The 13,940-nt window shown below is 38.7% G+C and overlaps 1 protein-coding gene across 4 annotated transcripts; it reads left to right on the top strand.

Annotated features, from left to right (window-relative positions):
• The first annotated feature begins 228 nt into the window (after window positions 1-228).
• On the top strand, window positions 229-5,769 carry Cts3 (cathepsin 3). 4 transcript variants are annotated; one of them, XM_006517052.4, is made up of 8 exons: window positions 229-361; window positions 1,502-1,704; window positions 1,980-2,102; window positions 2,198-2,344; window positions 2,778-2,993; window positions 3,522-3,684; window positions 4,309-4,386; window positions 5,394-5,769. In XM_006517052.4, exons 2-7 carry the CDS (start codon window positions 1,579-1,581, stop codon window positions 4,341-4,343), a joined length of 810 nt encoding a protein of 269 aa, XP_006517115.1. In that variant the 5' UTR covers window positions 229-361; window positions 1,502-1,578; the 3' UTR covers window positions 4,344-4,386; window positions 5,394-5,769. The 4 variants fall into 4 exon arrangements, with proteins under 4 accessions (XP_006517115.1, XP_011242767.1, NP_473433.2 ...); XM_011244465.3 differs by having other exon boundaries at window positions 231-361; window positions 3,522-3,535; NM_054092.2 differs by having other exon boundaries at window positions 272-361; window positions 1,577-1,704; window positions 4,263-4,386.
• Window positions 5,770-13,940: the final 8,171 nt, after the last annotated feature.

Below are 13,940 nucleotides of genomic sequence, written 5' to 3'. Positions count from 1 at the left end.
TGTTGATTTATAATGAAATGAGGTATTGGTTTATGAAGAAAACAATTTTTCTTTGAGCCACTCATCAAGCAAAATGTCACATATGAAGTGATTGACAGGCACTCCTTTGGGACAAGTACCATATGATAGAGTTAGAGCCTGTAGGTCTGAAGCCTGAAGCCTAATCACATCATTGCACAGCAAACATAAGAAGGCCAAGGTTGAAGGGTGGGACTGACTAGTCAGAGACTTGCAATTTAAAGGCTTTATAAAGAGTTGTTGGCCCAGGTCTGGGGAATTAAGTAACCTTTGGAAAGATTGCAGTGGACCAGGGAAGCAACAGTCACCACAGGTGGCATCCTGCATCCACCAGAGTAGAAAAGTAAGTGTCCATGGGAGAAAGCCTTGAGAGACTCCGTAGATACTCAATCAGTGGCCCAGGAATGAGGATACTTTATTAATCTCAGTAGTTCTGTTTTGTGAAGGTAGACAAGGATGGGGAAGCTTGAGAGGAAACCTGACATCTCCTGGGTTCATGTTCCTATAGGTTCCTATTACATGAAAATCTGGAGAGGCTGACATCTGGTATCATATAGAGTAGGGACATGTTCATATCATCCTGAACCTACGAAGATAACTTTTTTGCATATTACCACTGGATTCAAACTACTTTTCATGGTTGGCATGAGCAGATATAGTATCAGGTGGTGTGTCTCTAGTCAAGAACCTTAGAGAGAATGTCTTAAAGTGGCTTTCTCTAGTACCTCCCCTTCACTGGTGCCTCTGTCTCACAAAGGCTTTTCTGTGTAACTCTTTCCTCACTGAGGCAATGTGTGTTGTTCCAAAGACCCAAGGGTGGGTCTGATGGATTAGGAGCTGCAGAACTCCCCCACTTTTGTGAGTTAATGTTAAAAATAAGTCCATCTCTTTATGTATGTCAGGCAGGAATATGATGATGTGTGGCCCCAATTCGTGAGAAAATATTCTGCTATGTAAGAAAGGATTTGCTTTCTAACAAATCCTTGATTACCTATGTCACAAGTCCACAGTTTCATAAGTTTTGAAGTGTGTCATAATAAATTACTAGTAGATATGCAGTTCACATTCCTATGATTGTTGTCATGTGCTACATCTCTCTTCCTATGTACTATGTAACTAGGTATCTATATATCTATGTGTGTATGTATGTATGTATGTATGTATGTATGTATCTATCATCTATCTGTCTGTCTGTCTATTATCTATCTATCATCTGTATATACTCTATCATCTATATTTCATCTACATATCTACCATCTATCATCTATTTATTTACATATGTATCTCTCATATATTATATCTGGATTGAAGTTTCTCCTTTCTTCAGTTATTCCAGATGCTGTGCTTTTTTATGGACAAACTAAATGTCCTTCATTGAGCTTTTAGTCCAAACATATATTTAGCAACTTCAAAAACCTTTGGATAAATATTTGGAAGAATGGATCAAATAATTTTATCTGCCATGGATGTTTTTGTTTCTCAGGGAGGAGTAAGAAGGCATTCTAGAAGTGTTGGTGCAGTCACACCTTCATTTCTCTTCCCTTTCTATATTCTTGAGATATGACTCCTGCTGTCTTCCTGGCCATCTTGTGGTTGGTAATGGCCTCATCATCACCATCACCTGATCCCATTTTGGATGCTGAATGGCAGAAGTGGAAAATAAAATATGGAAAAACATACAGTCTGGTTGGTATTTTTTGAACTGTTCAGAGGGAACCCAGAGAGTTTGCTGTTGGGGGTTATGAGCATAATAGAGGTCATAGAAACTGCCTTTTTCTGAAGAATTACATGAACTCACATAAGCATAGGGTGGTCAGGATCTCTGTTCCTAGACATGTTTCAAATTGTTTGCTTCAGTGTCTTGATAACTGTCTCTCTGGCTTTTCTTCACCTATTGCATCAAGTTCTTGGTCAGCTTCTGCAGTGGTTAAAAACAAGTCATCAATTATTTCTATTTCTAGGAGGAAGAAGGACAGAAGAGAGCAGTATGGGAAGAAAATATGAAAAAGATCAAACTGCACAATGGGGAGAATGGCCTGGGGAAGCATGGTTTCACCATGGAAATGAATGCCTTTGGTGACATGGTGACTGTGACACATATAGCATCACAATGTTGTTTTCTCTTCAATTCATTTGTGTCTTTTGCTTTTTAATGATTTATGTATTTTTCCCCTTAAAGACACTTGAAGAATTCAGGAAAGAGATGATTGAAATCCCAGTCCCAACTGTCAAGAAAGGGAAAAGTGTCCAGAAACGTCTGTCTGTTAACCTGCCCAAGTTTATAAACTGGAAAAAGAGAGGCTATGTTACTCCTGTGCGGACACAGGTATGGCTATGTCACGTGCCCATCTTAGTCAGCCACTGAGGAAATTGTGAAGGGGCACGTCTGTGTGTTGAGTGAGTTCAATTATGAAATTTTTATTCTTCTTGTGTATTTATACAAGGCATATAGATCATTTCCATGCACAATTACCTTATTATTGCATCTCCACATAGTATCTACCATCATATTTAGACTTCATGTCATCTTTCATTACTATTTATACTCTGCCCTTATATACATGTATCTTAATGATCAGTGTTTGTCCGGAAAACAAAACAAAACAAAAAACAACAGCATTCAAGTCTCCAAGGAAGACTAACCTTCTCTTGACATACTTCTGTCAGCTGCAAGTAGTTAATTTTCTGACACAGTATTCAGCTTTCTCATTTGGAGTTGCTATTTGTTTGTGAAAGATTATCTCTTGTTCTCTGCTTAGATTGCATGTAATTCTTGTTGGGCTATTTCTGTTACTGGTGCCATAGAAGGACAGATGTTCCGGAAAACAGGCCAACTGATCCCTCTGAGTGTACAGAACCTAGTGGACTGTGTTGACGGAAGTGGCTGTCATGCAGGCAGTGTGTTAGATTCTTTTAAGTATTTGATGGAAAAGGGAGGTCTAGAGTCTGAGGCAACCTATCCATATGAAGACAAGGTAAGTGGATTTTTTTTTATGTTATTGTTATCGTAGTACTGTCTTTGAAGCAATGCCTATTGATATGGTTTCCATGTAGCTCATCCTACTTCTACAAACATGGAGAATATGTAAAACCTTTATATGAATATACATTTCTCCACTATGAAAATTTCTTATTGACAGTGAGACCGAAATGGTTGTCATTGATAACATGATTTTCAGTCCCTAATTTCTTGTAGTGTTTAAATTCCTTGCATGATTTATAAAAGATCAGATGTTTTATACATCTGAGAATGTGTGTGCATGTGTGTGTGTGTATGTGTACATACATGTTTATGGACACTTGTCTGTTTGTTTGCTTATATATATACCATAAATTCATATCAGCTGTTTTCTTCAGTTGTCTTCCACTTATTAGTAGAGGCAGGGAATCCTGCTGATCCTAGTTGGGAGATTCAACTGCAAAGACCAAAGTATGGTTCTAAGACTTGCTCTACAGGACCCAGAGAGAAGTAACCTTGTGTTTGAACTGTTTACATTTTCAAGCAAGGATCATGCAGGTACAATCCAGAGAATTCTACTGCTAGTATCACAGGCTTTGAGTTTATCCCAAACAATGAGGTTGACCTAATGAGTGCTGTGGCAAGTCTTGGGCCCATTTCTGTTGTAATCGATGCATGGCATGAATCTTTCCTGTTCTATAAAAGAGGTAAGCATGTGACCTTTTAGATATTAGTTGAAAAAAAATCTGTGTTGTTTCGTGGCATTTCTTTTCAACAGATCATTTTTCAAAATATAAAACATGATATATTCATGTGGCTTTGCATATTTTATAGCCATCCATTCAATAATCTTGTGTATCATTTGTCCTTGATATGACCTCCCTCTTGCATGTGAGCAATGCATAATCAATCAAATTTACTGTCTAAATTAATTCCTCATTTTTTCTACATGTGGTATGTCTTGAAGACTTTTAGTAAAATGGCCTTTAAATAACTTAACGAGGGTCTTGAATTAAGTAACTTATGTTAGGGGTGCTTGCTTGCAAGTGGGGTTCTATCAGTGAAAATACAGAACATGAATCATCTTCTATGAAGGTTCATGATCACTTGGATTTCTCTGAATTCTAATGAGGACCTATATCATGATTCCTGTTAATGTCCAATCCTATGGTTACTTAGTTTCTATCACTTCAGTGAAATCAGAAAACTGCTCACTTATTGTTGGTGTCCATTGTACTTACCAGTTTCCTGGGCCTCTCACTGCTTTATGGATTTTATATTTCAGGTATATATTATGAGCCAAACTGCAATAACAGTTTATTTGCTCTCAGACATGCTGTGCTACTGGTTGGCTATGGTTTTATAGGAAGAGAATCAGAAGGCAGGAAATACTGGATCATCAAGAACAGGTATAAACTGCCAAAATTATTTATATTTGGAGTTGGAAGGAGTTATTTTTCAGTTTCACTGACAGTTTGCAGAAGTCCTAGAAAATATTGTTCCATTTAAGTTAGACACAAACATTTTCTTTTACTTTATTTTCTCTTATGTATGTGAGTGGTGTATGTACATATTACCCCATGAGACTGTGTGCTTATGTGTATGTGTGTGTGTGTGTGTGTATGTTTGTACATACATGTTTATGGACACTTGTCTGTTTGTTTACTTATATATATACACCATAAATTCATATCAGTTGTCTTCTTCAGTTGTCTTCCACTTATCAGTAGAGGCAGGGAATCCTGCTGATCCTAGAGTTCACTCTCAGTTAGTGTGTCTACCCTTTGTTCCCAGTTATGCCCTGCCTCTTTGAATTCAGACATGGTGTTAAGGCTTCCTTGTCATTTAAGTTTTATTACTTTTATTTATATATGTTTCTATGAGTGAATGCTTTATGTTGCAAATGTCCGTGGAGACCTAAAAAATGTTATTATTTTACCTGAAACTCCAGTAAGAGGGGGTGGGATCTGAATATCATTGGTGCTTTATGGGAGCCCTTGTCCTCTCATTCTTAGGCATTGAGCCATCTCCAGCCCCACATCTTGGCTTTCAATGGGATCCTGCATTTGAATTTCAGTCTTTCCTTTTGCATGGCAGGGCATGACATTCTTTGGTATCTCGACATCTAGTACAACCAACTCATACTGCAAGGTCACAATGTTCATCCACTGGTTTTCTTGTGTACTAATACCATGCTTATGCCATCAATATTCTAAATATGACACAATCATTATTTCTGAGCCACACATGTGAGATTTGTCTTATCATTTCCTTGCTGAGATTTTCAGAGTCATGTGTGAGAAAACTCTTAGTTTCAAGGAGTTCACCCTCTGCCTATTCCCATGCTTTCTATTACATTGTCTTCTGGATCAATGCTCCTGTGTAATTTTCTCTAAATGTAAATATTTTCTTACAGCCTGGGTACAAAATGGGGCTATAAAGGCTATATGAAGATTGCCAAAGACCAGGGAAACCACTGTGGAATTGCTTCACTTCCCGTTTTCCCCAGAGTGTGAACTGCCTGGTGCTGACAAGGAAGGAATGGACAGAAGACACCATGTAGAGAAGAGGCACTTCCATTTCAAAACAGCGGGTCACTGCAGTGAATATGAGACACTGCAGTCACTGAAAATCCAGTTGTGATGTCAAGTTTGTGACACATTTATTCTCAAAAGACATGACCATTACTGTAACTGATGTCATACACTGGTTTGTTTTTGTTTTCTATAACAATGTTATCTTTTTTCTGTAACAAATTAAGTCTTTAGAAATAAAGGTTTATTTAAATGTTACTCAGCCAATTGCACTTCCTCTATTGAGAGTTCTCTGTTTAGATCTGTATTCCATTTTTAACTTGGATGATTTTTAAAATTTTGGTATTTAATTTCTTGAGTTCTTTAAATATTTTGGGTATTAGTCCTCTATCAGGTCTGGAGATGGTAAAAATCTTTTCCAGTTCTCATAGGATCCAGCCTGGCATCCAGTTTGGGTATCAGGTGCAGGCAGTGAAGAGTGGCATTGCTGAACAGGGACATAAGCTGATGACTTTTGGTGATTAACTCTTTAACTCTTTGCTATTCTGTGGCTAAATGCTGCTGGCAGTTAGCTCCTGCTTATCACAGTAAGGAATTAGGAAGGACAGTGTAGCTGCTTGGACTCTTTTTCTCTTTGACTCCTTGGCCCCTCATTAATCATGTGATACACTCAGAGTTGTTTTATACTTTGTGATCCAGTGAGAAAGTAAAAAAGCACACAAAAAAAATCACACACATTCTGGATCAAGTGGAGGAAGAAAAGCTGCAATAACCCTGTAATGCTGTTTTCAGTTTTTATACTTTTTCTAAAATACAACTTCATATAACTATGAGATAGAACTGTGACAGCAGCAACAATCGATTTCATGATTTTCTAAACCCATTTTCATTTCATAAGTTCATAGTAAGTTTAAAGTAGTAGCTCATGTCATAAGTTGGAAAGGTTTAAGGAGTTATAACAGAATTGTTTACATGTCTTTTCATTAAACTACTATCTGACTAAACATTCATTATATGTTTTCTAGATCCATCCGTTCATCTATGTATGTATGTATGTTTGTATGTATGTATGTGTATATGTGTATATATATGAATTTACTGTATCTGTCTTCAGAAACACCAGAAGAGGGCATCAGATACCATTACACATTGTTCTTAGCTACCATGTGCTTGCTGGGAATTGAAATCAGGACCTCTGTAAGAGCAGACAATGCTTTTATCTGTTGAGCCATCTCTCCAGCCCCTCACTATAACTTTAAAGAAATAATTTTTAAGTCACACGTTAGCACTGTTTTGTCAAGAGAGAAGTCATCTGCCTTGTGTCTTATTATTTTGAATTTGTGTATAGATAAACTAGTCCATATTTTATTTTCTGTCCTTGTATCTGCTATGAATTCTCCATTTCCAGTACATAGGCTTTATTTACCAGATCATGTTCTCATACCTAACCTAGAAGGAATGTTTTACTTGAATGGAATTTGTTCCAAACCTGCTTTCTTCTCCTAGTGCAATTAACCTGTGGCACATGAAGGTTTACAGAACTATTTTCCAGCTTTCATTTTATAGAGGGCTCAAATTTACTTACATCAGTTTAAGAGTTCTGTTTAATTATTATCAGAAGTTATGAAATCATCAATTAGTCTATAGAGCATTACTACATGAGTGTACACCTTCATGCTGATCTGCAAGGAATTTGCCCAATAACGTGGGCTGATGCCCAGGAATCATTAAGTTATGTAATAGTGATAGGAAAGACATATCAATAGCAAGAAGCAATCCAGGGATGAAGTCTCTGAGGACCCTGCATCTCAGAGCTCACCCACTACTGCCATGGAAAAAGTTGGGCCATCTTCAGAAAACTCGCTTGCTTACCTAGCCTTTCCTAGAGGTTGCGGCCTTATCTGAATGATAGGATCATTTGCCTTACCGAAGATTTACAGTTACAGGAGAACCCATTTATTAATAATTAATCAAGGTGCCTGTAGTATTGGTATTCTCTTTAGAAAGTCTTTTCCTGTGCCTATAAGTTCACTGTCATTTCCAAACTTCTTGTCTATCAGGTCATTGCTTTTGATGTTATATTAAGATTTTTGATACTATTAGACTTGACTTTTATGCAGGGTCATAGGAATAGAACTACTTACACACTTTTCCATGCACCCATCCAATTTGATCAGTACCAATTGCTGGAGATGTCCTTGTTTTTCCAGTATGTATTTCTGGCTTCTTTATTAAGAACTGCATGTGCATTGTATGGATCTTGATGCCTATTTCTTCAATTTGATTCTTCAATCATTATATCTGTCTTTATGCCACTACCACTCATTTTTATTACTACAGTTCTGTAGTATAATTTGAAATAAGAAATGGTGAGACTTATAGCAACTTATTAAGTACTCTTTTGGGTATCCTGAGTTTTGGTTTTCCATATGGAGTTGGGAATTGACTTTTCTTTCTTCTCTTTTATTGGATATTTTCTTTATTTATATTTCAAATATCATCCCCTTTCCTGATCCCCCACCCCAGAAACTCCTATCTCATTGCCCTCGCACTGCTTCTATGAGGGTGTTCCCCTACCCACTCACCTACTTCCACCTACCTGCCCTGAAATTCCCCTACACTGGGGCACTGAGTCTTCAGATGACCACAGGACTCCTCTCATTGATTCCTGACAAGGCCATCATTTGCTACATATGCACCTGGAGTCATGGGTCCTTCCATGTGTACTCTTTGGTTGGTGGTTTAGTCCCAAGGAGCTCTAGGGGGTTTGATTGGTTGATATTGTTGTCCTTGCTATGGGGTTGCAAACCCCTTCAGCTCTTTCAGACATTTCTTTAATTCCTCCTTTGAGGACCGTGTGCTCACTCCAATAGTTGGCTGTGAGTATCCACCCCTGTATTTATCAGGCTCTGATAGAGTCTCTCAGGAGACAGCTATTTTAGGCTCCTATTCAGCATGAACTTCTTGGACCTTGGTAAGTGTTCATTATGGTCTGAGCCTGTGCCCTGAGCAGAAATTTGATGCTGGCTCCACACTCAGTCCCCCAACACCCAGAGGAAGGTTGACTCCCAGGTGCCCTAACATGCCCAGAATTACAGGCAAGGAGGCCACAACATCTGCCCCATCATCAGGAGTAACTGGGACCCATGTGATCCAGGGACATAGGAGAATTGCCCTTTCAATGTCTGTGAAGAATTGTGTGGAATTTTGATGAGGAATGCACTAAAGTGCTAGATTGCTTTTGGTAATGTAGCCATTTTTACTATGTTAATTCTATTGATCCATAAGCACTGAAAAAATTTTTTCATCTTCTGACATCTTGTTCAATTTATTTTCATTTTATATTATTAATAATGTTACTTATAATCTTTACACCCTAGTCACAGCTTTTCCTCTGGTCCCTCCATTTCTCCTCCTCCACCACTCTTCCACATTTCTTCACAGAAAAGATAAGAACTCCCATGGATATCATCCATCCTTGGCCTATCAAGTTGCAGTAAGACTAGATGCATCTTCTTCTATTGAGGTTACAGAAGAGAGCCCCGAGAGGAGAAAGATATCCAAAGGCAGCTAATGCAGACAAAGGCAGCCCCTACTCCTGCTTTAGGAGCCCCACATGAAGAACCAGCTGCACAACTGTTACATATATTCAAAGGTTTATCCCATGCCTGCTCCCTGTTTGATACTTCAGTGTTCATGAGCTACTTTTGGCCTATTTTAGTTGATCCTGTAGGTTTTCTTGTAGTGTCCTTGACCCCTCTGGCTCTTTCAATTGTTTCTCCCCCTCTTCCACACAATTCATTGATCTCCACTTAGTGTGTAGCTCTGGTTCTCTGCTTCAGTTTCTATCAGTTGCTGGTAACACCTCTCTGATGAAGGTTATGCTAGGCTCTTTTAGCAAGTATAGCAGAATATCATCCACAGTGTTGGGGTGGGTTCCCTCTCATGGCATGAATCTCAAGGTGGGCCAGTCCTTTGTTCGTCCTTCTTTCAAAAACTGCTCCATCTTTTACCCTTGTAGACCCCAAGGAGTTTCTAGTGTCCTACTTTTCAGGCCTGTCCCAGAAATGTCTTGTACCCAACCCTGTTGTCTCCCTGTACTCTTTCCCCGTGCACTATCTACACATCATAACTCCTTTTTCCATCCCCACACACTTCCCCACCAAATTCCCTCCCTTCCTCCACCACTAATGTCTAATCAATTTCCTCTTCGAAGTGAGATTCAAGCATTTGCTCTTGGGCTGTCCTTTTTACTTAGCTTCTCTGGATGTGTGGTTTGTAGTACAGTTATTCTGTACTTTACAAATAATATCCACTCATAAGTGAGTACATATAATTCTTATTATGGGATTAGTCACTTAACTCAGTATTATTTTTTCTATTCCCATCAATTAGTATTTAAATTTCATGATGTTTTTGTTTTTAATGTCCAAATTAAATACTCCATTGTATACCATATTTTCTTTTCTTTTATTTAATTAGGTATTTTCTTCATTTATATTTCAAGTGCTATCCCAAAAGTCACTCATACTCTCCACCCCATTCCCCTCCCACCCACTCCCACTTCTTGGCCCTGGTGTTCCCCTGTACTGAGGCATATAAAGTTTGCAATACCAAGGGGTATTCTCTCTTCCCAATGATAGCCGACTAGGCCATCTTCCGCTACATATGCAGTAGAGACACGAGTGCTGGGGGTACAGGTTAGTTCATATTGTTGTCCCACCTATAGGGTTGCAGATCCCTTTAGCTCCTTGGGTACTTTCTCTAGCACCTAAAATGGGGACCCTGTGTTCCATCCAATAGCTGACTGTGAGCATCCATTTCTGTGTTTGCCAGGCACCGGCATTGCCTCACAAGAGACAGCTATATCAGGGTCCTTTCAGCAAAATCTTGCTTGCATATGCAATGGTGTCTACGTTTGGTGGCTGATTAAGTGATGGATCCCTGGGTGCAGCAGTACCTAGATGGTCCATCCTTTCATCTCAGCTCCAAACTTTGTCTCTGTAACTCCTTCCATGGGTGTTTTGATCCCAATTCTAAGAAAGAGCAAAGTATCCACACATTGATCTTCATTCTTATTGAGTTTCAAGTGTTTTGCAGATTGTATCTTGGGTATTCTAAGTTTCTGGTCTAATATCCACTTATCAGTGAGTACATATCATGTAAGTTCTTTTGTGATTGGGTTACCTCACTCAGGATGATGCCCTCCAGGTGCATCCATTTGCCTAGGAATTTCATAAATTCACTGTCTTTAATAGCTGAGAGGTACTCCATTGTGTAAATGTACCACATTTTCTGTATCCATTCCTATGTTGAAGGACATCTGGGTTCTTTCCAGCTTCTGGCTATTATAAATAAGGCTGCTATGAACATAGTGGAGGATGTGTCCTTCTTACCGGTTGGAACATCTTCTGGATATATGCCCAGGAGAGGTATTGCAGGATCCTCTGGTAGTACTATGTCCAATTTTCTGAGGAACCACCAGACTGATTTCCAGAGTGGTTGTACAAGCTTGCAATCCCACCAACAATGGAGGAGTGTTTCTCTTTCCCCACATCCTCACCAGCATTTGCTGTCACCTGAATTTTTGATCTTAGCCATTCTGACTGGTGTGAGGTGGAATCTCAGGGTTAATTTGATTTGCATTTCCCTGATGATTAAGGATGCAGAACATTTTTTCCAGGGGATTCTCAGCCATTCGGTATTCCTCAGGTAGTACCCCTGAGCTCTTGACTCTAGCTGCATATGTATCAAAAGATGGCCTAGTCGGCCATCACTGGAAAGAGAGGCCCATTGGACACGCAAACTTTATATGCCCCAGTACAGGGGAACACCAGGGCCAATAAGGGGAGTGGGTGGGTAGGGGAGTGGGGGTGGGTGGGTATGGGGGACTTTTGGTATAGCATTGGAAATGTAAATGAGCTAAATACCTAATAAAAAATGGAAAAAAAAAAGAATTCTTTGTTCAACTCTGAGCCCCATTTTTTAATGGGGTTATTTGATTTTCTGGAGTCTACCTTCTTGAGTTCTTTATATATATTGGATATTAGTCCCCTATCTGATCTAGGATAGGTAAAGATCCTTTCCCAATCTGTTGGTGGCCTTTTTGTCTTATTGACGGTGTCTTTTGCTTACAGAAGCTTTGCAATTTTATGAGGTCCCATTTGTCGATTCTCGATCTTACAGCACAAGCCATTGCTGTTCTACTCAGGAATTTTTCCCCTGTGCCCATATCTTTGAGCCTTTCCCCCACTTTCTCCTCTATAAGTTTCACTGTCTCTGGTTTTATGTGGAGTTCCTTGATCCACTTAGATTTGACCTTAGTACAAGTAGATAGGAATGGATCAATTTGTATTCTTCTACATGATAATCGCCAGTTGTACCAGCACCATTTGTTGAAAATGCTGTCGTTTTTCCACTGGATGGTTTTAGCTCCCTTGTCAAAGATCAAGTGACCATAGGTGTGTGGGTTCATTTCTGGGTCTTCAATTCTATTCCACTGTCTGTCTACTTGTCTGTCACTTTACCAGTACCATGCAGATTTTATCACAATTGCTCTGTAGTACAGCTTTAGGTCAGACATGGTGATTCTAACAGAGGTTCTTTTATCATTGAGAAGAGTTTTGCTGTCCTAGGTTTTTGTTATTCCAGATGAATTTGCAGATTGCCCTTTCTAATTCGTTGAAGAATTGAGTTGGAATTTTGATGGGGATTGCATTGAATCTGTAGATTGCTTTTGACAAGATAGCAATTTTTACTATATTGATCCTGCCAATCCATGAGCATGGGAGATCTTTCCATCTTCTGAGATCTTCTTTAATTTCTTTCTTTAGAGACTTGAAGTTCTTATTATACAGATCTTTCCCTTCCTTAATTAGAGTCATGCCAAGGTATTTTATATTATTTGTGACTATTGAGAAGGGTATTGTTTCCCAAATTTCTTTCTTAGCCTGTTTGTCCTTTGTGTAGAGAAAGGCCATTGACTTGTTTGAGTTAATTTTATATCCAGCTACTTCACCGAAGCTGTTTATCAGGTTTAGGAGTTCTCTGGTGGAATTTTTAGGGTCACTTATATACACTATCGTATCATCAGCAAATAGTGATATTTTGACTTCCTTTTTCCAATTTCTATCCCCTTGTTCTCCTTTTGTTGTCTAATAGCTCTGGCTAGGACTTCAACTACAATGTTGAATAGGTAGGGAGAAAGTGGACAGCCTTGTCTAGTCCCTGATTTTAGTGGGATTTCTTCCAGCTTCTCACCATTTACTTTGATGTTGGCTACTGGTTTGCTGTAGATTGCTTTTATCATGTTTAGGTACGGGCCTTGAATTAATGATCTTTCCAAGACTTTTATTATGAATGTGTGTTGTATTTTGTCAAATGCTTTCTCAGCATCAAACAAGATGATCATGTGGTTTTTGTCTTTGAGTTTGTTTATATAATGGATTACATTGATGGATTTTGTATTTTAAACCATCCCTGCATTCCTGGAATAAAACTACTTGGTCAGGATGGACGATTGCTTTAATGTGTTCTTGGATTCGGTTAGAGAGAATTTTATTGAGTATTTTTGCATCGATATTCATAAGAGAAATTGGTCTTAAGTTCTGTATCTTTGTTGCATCTTTCTGTGGTTTAGGTATCAGAGTAATTGTGGCTTCACAGAATGAGTTGGGTAGAGTTCCCTCTACTTCTATTTTGTGGAATAGTTTGTGCAGAACTGGAATTAGATCTTCTTTGAAGGTCTGGTAGAACTCTGCACTAAACCCATCTCTTTGTGGTCTTTTTTTTTTTTTTGGCTGGGAGATTATTAATGACTGCTTTTATTTCATTAGGGGATATGGGACTGTTTAGATCGTTAACTTGATCCTGATTTAACTTTGGTACCTGGTATCTGTCTAGAAATTTGTCCATTTCCTCCAGGTTTTCCAGTTTTGTTGAGTATAGTCTTTTGTAGAAGGATCTGATGGTGTTTTGGATTTCTTCAGGATCTGTTGTTATGTCTCCCTTTTCATTTCTGATTTTGTTAATTAGGATGCTGTCCCTGTGCCCTCTAGTCAGTCTGGCTAAGGTTTATCTATCTTGTTGATTTTCTCATAGAACCACCTCCTTTTTTGGTTGATTCTTTGAAAAGTTCTTCCTGTTTCCAATTGGTTGATTTCCTCCCTGAGTTTGATTATTTCCTGCTGTCTACTCCTCTTGAATGAATTTGCTTCCTTTTATTCTAGAGCTTTTAGGTGTGTTGTCAAGCTGCTAGTATATGCTCTCTCTAGTTCCTTTTTTGAGCCACTCAGAGCTTTGAGCATTTCTCTTAGAAATACTTTCTTTGTGTCCCATAAGTTTGGGTATGTTGTGGCTTCATTTTCATTAAAGTCTAAAAAGTCTTTAATTTCTTTCTTTATTCCTTCCTTTACCAAGGTATCATTGAG

Source organism: Mus musculus, chromosome 13, assembly GCF_000001635.26.
Source record: "Mus musculus strain C57BL/6J chromosome 13, GRCm38.p6 C57BL/6J".
Taxonomy (NCBI): Eukaryota; Metazoa; Chordata; class Mammalia; order Rodentia; family Muridae; genus Mus; species Mus musculus.
Note: the sequence above shows the minus strand (reverse complement) of the source record. Positions and strands in the feature narration are given on the sequence as shown.

Coding starts and splice junctions, on each gene's coding strand:
- Cts3 (NM_054092.2), top strand. CDS start 1,579: ATGACTCCTGCTGTCTTCCTGGCCATCTTGTGGTTGGTAATGGCCTCA. Junction 1,705..1,979: donor ATGGAAAAACATACAGTCTG/GTTGGTATTTTT, acceptor TTCTATTTCTAG/GAGGAAGAAGGACAGAAGAG. Junction 4,387..5,393: donor TACTGGATCATCAAGAACAG/GTATAAACTGCC, acceptor ATTTTCTTACAG/CCTGGGTACAAAATGGGGCT.